At 46.9% G+C, this 8054-nt stretch overlaps 1 protein-coding gene across 2 annotated transcripts; it reads left to right on the plus strand.

Annotated features, from left to right (window-relative positions):
* The first annotated feature begins 3122 nt into the window (after window positions 1-3122).
* SLC25A4 (solute carrier family 25 member 4) lies at window positions 3123-6883 on the plus strand. Of its 2 annotated transcripts, none has more exons than XM_082680363.1 (4): window positions 3123-3351; window positions 4639-5125; window positions 5652-5792; window positions 6694-6883. In XM_082680363.1, the coding sequence occupies exons 1-4, from the start codon at window positions 3241-3243 to the stop codon at window positions 6849-6851; spliced, it is 897 nt and encodes a 298-aa protein (XP_082536489.1). In that variant the 5' UTR covers window positions 3123-3240; the 3' UTR covers window positions 6852-6883. The 2 variants fall into 2 exon arrangements, with proteins under 2 accessions (XP_082536489.1, XP_082536490.1); XM_082680364.1 differs by lacking the exon at window positions 3123-3351 and adding an exon at window positions 3947-3984 and having other exon boundaries at window positions 4551-5125.
* Window positions 6884-8054: the final 1171 nt, after the last annotated feature.

Raw genomic sequence — 8054 nt, forward strand, 5'->3', positions numbered from 1 at the left:
ATCACTAAAGGGTAAGCAGTTTCTACAATGAATAAATAGGTTAAAAAGAAGACAGATTTTGTAGTTGCATAATTTTCTTGGCATGAGCTAAGTAGGAGCTGGTAGTTGGAGTGTTTTGCATGAATACACATGATTTCTGAAGGCATGTGATGTGTGTGTGCCCTTTAAAAAGGACTTTACTATTAAGACACTTTCTTATAAAGAATTTGTTAATTAAGGTATCGTTCTAATTAATTAAGCTGCCCCAAGCGAGAACTGTGGAGAAATATAGCATTTGTTTTGTTTGGTCTTTTGGAAACGATGCATCAATGCATGAAAATGAATGCGTCTACTTCAATCTTTGACTGAAATTCAGCAATTCATGTATGGTCTTATATGATCAAAAAATAAATTTTCGGGCTTCCCTGGTGGCGCAGTGGTTGAGAGTCCACCTGCCGATAAAGGGGACACGGGTTCGTGCCCTGGTCCAGGAAGATCCCACATGCCGCAGAGCGGCTAGGCCCATAAGCCATGGCCGCTGAGCCAGCATGTCCGGAGCCTGTGCTCCGCAACGAGAGAGGCCACGACAGTGAGAGGCCCACATAACGCAAAAAATAAATAAATAAATAAATAAATAAATTTTCAGAATTCATTCCTCTTTGTTTAAGGCCGGAGTTTACCACATGAACAAATAGTAATAGTGTGTTCTACTTCGTTGCAGTTTTAGAGGTACACCTACACGCAGGCAGTGCATTAGCCCCACCATCACCAAGTCCTTAAGTGTTTTTTGTTTTTTGTTTAAATTTCTTGTGCCTTTTTCTCTTTAGCAGCTCCCATTCTCTAGTCCCAATTTGGTAAAAAGACACTAATTCTTTAAAAGCTGCCACTAAAATCCCAAAACCCACTCAATACACTACTCTCATTTCTACATAGCCCTCCCCCCATCCCACCCCAGTCTCCAGGACACCATGCCACATTTGAAAGCAGAGTTTTCTCTCTTATCTCAGATGCCTTGTCCATCCTCAGGCTGGCAGAAAGCCACCAAGTACTGGGATTGGCAGGCAGGCGCATGTTCTACTGAGCGCCATTTTCACCCCTGCCTGTGTAAGTGATACCCAGATCTTGTGATCACAGACAGCCCATGCTCCTGGGGGCATCTGAGGCCTCTCCTTTCTGAGAAAGCCCATGGGGGGAGAGGACAGTGTGCAGATGTCCACGGAAAACCTCTTGTCAAGGATTCCAGCTACAGCTCCTCTGACGTGACAGGATAATTGGACAGGAGCCAAGGAGAGATATGATATCTCCCACTTAGGAAATACTAAAAATTCTGATTGGTAAAATTAAGTGTAACAAAGATGATAAAACTTCCTGAATTAATATAAGTTAATATTTAACTTAAATGTCTGTTTAAAAAAACTTGTGATGTTTAAATAACTGAACAGCTCGACAGTAAAAATAAATCCAGGCATATAGGCAGACAAAACTTTTGTTTGTTTGTTTGGCCACATCTCACAGCTTGTGGGATCTTAGTTCCCCAACCAGGGATTGAACCTGGGCCCCAGCAGTGAAAGCACGGAGTCCTAACCACTGGACCACCAGGGAATTCCCAATTTTTTGAGTTTTAAGAGGTTGTGGACTTTTCTGTTTATGCTGAATCCTTGACCTTCTGCCTGCTCTGACCTCTCACCTGGATTTCTGGACTCTAGTCTTCTCCAACCTCAGATAAACGCGTACCCTTTGTGGTCCTGGCACCCAACTACGTGACCTCAGCTCTACTGAAGCCTCCAAACCCAGAGTGACACAAAGCTGCAGCTCACTCAATGCCTAACATGATATCTGTCTGCACTCAACAGCAAGCTTGTGAAAAAAGTGAATAAACTTTGTCCAGTGTACAAACGAACATTAACAAACATGGCAAGAGAATTGGATAGTGTGAAGAGTTTAGAGCAATCATTCTAGGGGAAGGAACAGCTGTATTTGAAAACCTGTATGATCATATGAACTGTCTAGAAAAAATGTTAAGGAAAATCAAAGCTCATAGTAATATATTTTCTTAAAAAATACTCCACACATTAATTGCAATCCATTCCTAGGACTAGATAGCATATATCTCCCCCACCCCAGGTGTCTATTAAGAAGAGGCAAATACAGTCAAGGATTCGACCTTCTCTTACTTGACATCCCGGTCACCCAGCTACTCCAATGGGAAGGGTAACAGCACTGACCCTCAGAAAGCCGCCAGCTGCCTGAGAACATTCCGCCCAGAATATGTGCTGAGATTCCATTGAGAGCGGGGTGGAACATCAAGCCCTTAAGGGATTTAAAAAAAACAAAAAACAAAAAAACGTATCCTGTATCCTATAAGGTCCTTGGGGGTATGTATCATGGGGTTACAGGCTGACCCAACAGAAAAACAGCACACACACACACAGCTTGCTAAAATATTGCTTAAAGTATTCACCTAGTGGCCCCCTGCACTCGGCCTGTCCTGGTGGCGCAGAGCCCCCGGCACAGAAACATTTGAGAGCAGAATGAAGGACTGAACGATTGAATGGTGAGAAGAGGGGAATCAGCGGGTTGCCAAATTAGATGAAGCAACCATAGCATCAAGTGACGTTAGTGTATTTATTTTGGCGGATCTTATCTGTGAACGCACACAACTCTTTAGAGGCCCACATCCAGGCAGGGAGCTCTGGTGAGGGACACAGTTACAAGGAAGAAGAAGAAAAAGTAGCATTTCAGGCCTTGGCCAGGGGCGGGTCGCGGGCAGGCCCGAGGCTAAAGCGAGTTGGGCTGGAGGCTGCAGGTCCTGTGTCTGAGTCCAGGTAAGGCCCGGGACTAAGCCTCCTTGTGCTATAAATACAGCGGCCCACATGCTGCACAGACACGGTGTTCCCTCTGCTCGTGGGACAGATAACATGAATTCGCCCTTTAAACGTCCCAAGTAAAGGCACAGTACCCGGCCCACCCCTGCCTCCCGGAAGCGCCTTCGCCCCCTTTGCCCTCTGCAGAGGAGGGGGCTGGCAGGGGTGGGGTGGGGTTCCGCGCACCTGTCCAGCCAATGCGCGGGGCGCGCACGGCCCCGGGGTCCCTACTCCTCTCGCGAGAGGCTGGGAGGGGCATATAAGGCCGGCTGCGGGGGGGCGGGGGCACGATCGGCCTCTTCGCGTCGCGCAGGGACAGAGCTGGGGACTCTGTGCCTGGCCAGGCGAAGAGAGCGAGAGCGCGGCTCCCGGAGGCGGTGTGCGCCCGGCTGTCACCATGAGCGACCAGGCTTTGAGCTTCTTGAAGGACTTCTTGGCTGGCGGCGTCGCCGCTGCCATCTCCAAGACCGCGGTTGCCCCCATCGAGAGGGTCAAACTGCTGCTGCAGGTGGAGACCGAGCGGGCGCGAGCGCGGCGAGCTGGGCGCGGGGCGGGGCGCGCGGAGCCCGGGCGAGCTGCGGGGCGAGGGGAAGCGGGGCGCCGCCGAAAATCCGCTGTAGGCCTGGGCCCGGCGCGCGGCCTGCGAGAAGGGGAAGGTGCCCTCTGCTCAGAGTCAGGTCCAGCGTCAGTCAGTAGCGGGTTCCCGGTGTCGGGTGGCGCCCCGCGTGCGGGTGTCTATATATGGAAACCCACCCGGAGTAGGTTGCAGCCAGCCAGATCCTGCTCGGGGACAGCGCGGACACTCAGGCTTCTTGGGTCGGCCTCACCTCTTGATTTTCAAAGCCCCTTGCATCCTCTTACCTGCATCCACCTTTTACAATAAAAACATCAAAATAATAATTATTACTCGAGATTATTACGATGTCCCATGCGCTGTGATGTAGGCTGACATATCTATTATTCATTCATCTTTGTATGACCTCTGTAAGGTAGGTATTATTTTTCCCCATTTTGCACATAAAGAGATTTTGAGAGACTAAGAAACAATTTTCAGAATAAACTTAGATCGCTTTACTCATCCTTTCCCCAAATCCTTTCCTCCCCAGCCTGGTCTCTGAATGGTTTGTTCTCATCATCCCATGTATCCTTTTTTTTTTTCACTTGCCCAAAAGGCAAGGGTCCCTCCAATGAGGAATTGGGCGTTTTCAATTTGGGAGTCAAAATGATCAGTAACAAGAAAAACCCCAACAAATTGCCCACGGCAACAAACCCCTCAATAATTAATTACTTGGATAATCCTCTTGAAAAATTTCAGGCTTGAATGCCTAGTGGATTCCTTCTCCTGCTGTTAGAACATCTACTACTCAGAGATCCTGGTCTCCGGGGAGACTAGAGAGAGACTGAGGAATTCTCATCTCCTGCCGATCATGTCTGTCAAATCAGAGCAGGTGTCCTTTGGGGCAAGGATCTTTAATCATTTCTATCTCCCAGTAAGCCCCTAGTATAGTTCTGGCACCTACGGAAAAATGCAACAAATAAATGACTCCCTTTATGTAATCAAATCGTCCTTTCTGTTTATTTGGAGCAGAAACTTTTCTCCCAAATGCCCTGATAATTGAGGCAAAATTGGGTTTGGGGGGCGCATTATCCAAGTAGCTAACACATTTACTCAGTATTCATTTGATTTCCCCATACTTTTTAAACAAGGAAATCCAGGAAGTGCAAACCTTGTTCTCCTGTCGTCTTTCCTTCTCTTTGCCCTGCCTGTCCTCCACCACCCTCCTCCCCTCCACAGGTCCAGCATGCCAGCCAACAGATCAGTGCTGAGAAGCAATACAAAGGGATCATTGATTGTGTGGTGAGAATCCCCAAGGAGCAGGGCGTTCTCTCCTTCTGGAGGGGTAACCTGGCCAACGTGATCCGTTACTTCCCCACCCAAGCTCTCAACTTCGCCTTCAAGGACAAGTACAAGCAGATCTTCCTGGGGGGCGTGGACCGGCATAAGCAGTTCTGGCGCTACTTTGCCGGTAACCTGGCTTCCGGTGGGGCAGCTGGGGCCACCTCTCTCTGCTTTGTCTACCCGCTGGACTTTGCTAGGACCAGATTGGCCGCCGACGTGGGCAAGGGTGCTGCCCAGCGTGAGTTCACTGGTCTGGGCAACTGTCTCACCAAGATCTTCAAGTCTGATGGCCTGAGGGGTCTCTACCAGGGTTTCAATGTCTCTGTCCAGGGCATCATTATCTACAGAGCCGCCTACTTTGGAGTCTATGACACGGCCAAGGGTGAGAGAAGGGCATCAGGGGGTGCAGAGCGGGGAGGAGGGTGTGTGCAGAGAGGATCCTGAGAGATCTCTAACTGATAAAGGACTTTGTATTTGTTAATCTTGTTTGTCCCTTGCCCTGGCCTAAACTGAGGCTTCTCAGTGAGGAGGTGTTGAGGCGTGGATCAATAGCTGGGGGATTCTCCTTGTCCTCTGCTGAAACAAACTGGCCTTGAGTTATTCGGCGGGGACGCATGAAGGGGGAGCCCAGCTCCCTCTATCAGTTGCCAAGTTTAACTTGGAGCCACTTCAACATGCCCTGTGCACTACTGCGCACAGCTCTGGCTTTGAGGATCCAGGGAGTGTGCCACCAACTTTTGTTGGCTGCCTGGTTACTCATGAGGCACCCCACGAAGGGCAGACTCTTCTGGAAGGGTAGGGCATGGAGTTGGAGGTGTGGTGGCCTGTTCTCCATCCCCACCTGCTTTTTGCTCAGCTGCTCAGAGGAATCATGTCATGGTCATTTGGTTTCTTGGCTCTTCCCACAGGGATGTTGCCTGACCCCAAGAATGTGCACATTATCGTGAGCTGGATGATTGCCCAGACTGTGACGGCAGTCGCAGGGCTGGTGTCCTACCCTTTTGACACTGTCCGCCGTAGGATGATGATGCAGTCTGGTCGGAAAGGGGGTAAGCCTGAGACCTATCAGAATCTTATTTTTCTGCTCAAGGAGAATACTAGTCAGTGCTCGTTTCAGCCTTCACTATTCTAAGTTGTTAAAATTGTGCTAAGAATTTAGGAAAGAAAGATGATAATGAATCCTCCCCAACATTCTCAACTATTCCTTTAAAAAAAGATTTTTTATTTTTATCAAAGAAATGGTAACACCAAAAACGGGATATTTAGAAGTGAACTTAACTAGGTATCTAGCATCATAGAGGCCTTAGGCCCTTTTCCCTTAGAGCCTGGGTGCAGAAACAAGGGAAAGAATTGAAGTAGTCAGCTAATTTATTTAAAAATACTTCTTCTCTTATCTAGTTATTACAAGTATTATTGGGGAGGGTGATTTAACTGGGGGAGAGATGGCCTGAAGCAGTTTGTTGCGATAAGAAACGTTTTGGCTTCCATAGGTTGAAACATATGAAATTGCCATGTTTACAGTAAAAAAACATCGAATGTTGGCCGTTTCTTATGGTTCAACCTAATAATTGCATCTCTTATTTTAACCTTAGGCAGTACAATCTGAGATTAGGCCTCAGTTTTCTCATCCATAACAAAGGGGACCACCCAGCTTAATACTTCCGCTTCACCCAGCTCCCTTCCTGTTTCTCTGTTTGACTTCTGTGAATTAGCTGGTTCATCACCCCAGTTCTTCAGTTGATCTTGAGTTGAGCTGAAGTAGGAATCACCAGAGACCCTCCCTCAGCAGTTATGCAGGGGGAGGGGACGTCCCGTTGAATGTGCATAGAGCTGGGCGGAAGGCTCAAAGTGACCTTTATAACACTGATGACTATGTGGGCAGATGTCTTTTGGAGGAAAAGTCTCTTTCCCCCAGACTTATGGAGCCCTTACCAACATTTGTTTCCACAGCGGATATTATGTACTCTGGGACAGTGGACTGCTGGAGGAAGATTGCAAAAGACGAAGGACCCAAGGCTTTCTTCAAAGGCGCCTGGTCCAATGTGTTGAGAGGCATGGGCGGTGCTTTTGTATTGGTATTGTATGATGAGATCAAAAAATATGTCTGATGTAATTAAAACTCAAGTTCATTTGTTCCAGATCCATTGTGTGGTTTAATAGACTCTTCCTAGGGGAAGTAAAAAGAAAGATCTAGGATGAAACCAGATTGAAAGGAATACCTCAGGAAAAAAAAAAAGGCTTCATTGAGTATTCATTAAACCACAAATGTATTTTGTATTTATTTTACATTTAAATTCCCACAGCAAATAGAAAAGAACTTATCATACTTATATAATTAACTGAAGACACAATAATAACTGAAGGTGAAATGTCAGTAAAGACCACTTAATGCACGATATTTTACTGAATTCTTAACTGCCAAATGGATTAAAATCATAAGACCATCCATCTTATTTTCTAGCATGACTCATTTATAACTCCGTGGCCAAGCTTCTAAATGTCAGATATTATACTGTGTATCATGTGAGCACCTACAGGGCTTAAAGTTCTGGTTTTCAAACTGAAATAGGTTATGCCGTCTCTCTTCACCTTACCTCCTACGATGCTGCTGTAGACTCCTAGTGGTAACACGGATCGTAGCTTCTATAATCTTACCTTACTTTATGCACTTTCATACTGTCTTCAGGAACTCTGAGGTTCCACTAAAAGCTTTAAATCACAGTTTCAAGAGCTTTGCATAATTAGGAAGTGCTCTGTATTTGTGCCTTTAGAGAATTGTGATGCTTGGAATTTTATGACCGGTAGACAGTATTCACTGAAAATCAGTTAGCAAGCTGGTATTTAATGCCTGTTAGGTCCTGTGGAAGATACAAAAAGGCAGGAGCCTATTCTGAAAAAAGCTTAAGTGGGGTTAGGAGAGAGGAGTGACATGGCATTGTTCGATAATGTAATGTTCAATACAGTGAATCCTGGCTGAGTAGGGACTAGAAGCCGGGAGATGAACTGGTGGGGCGGGGGGGGGGGGGGTGGTAGAAGGTGGACCTTGAAAGAAAATAACTAGATTTAAATACGTGGGTATAGAAAGTATCTGCCAGCACTTCTTTTCAGCAACAATTTATCAAGACCTAGAGGAAAAGGCAGTTTTGGATTTGGCTCTCATAAACCTGTTTGCCAGAGGAAAGGAAGCATTACTGGTGCAGAAGAGCACGCGGTTCATGTGGCCCTTGCTTGCTGGGAGTGACCTGGAGGAAACAAGTCCCTACCTGCTGGCGAAGCCTGGAGGGCAGGCACGTGTCTTTTGTGGTTCTCCT

The sequence above is a fragment of the Grampus griseus genome (genome assembly GCF_964374135.1).
Source record: "Grampus griseus genome assembly, chromosome: 21".
Taxonomy (NCBI): Eukaryota; Metazoa; Chordata; class Mammalia; order Artiodactyla; family Delphinidae; genus Grampus; species Grampus griseus.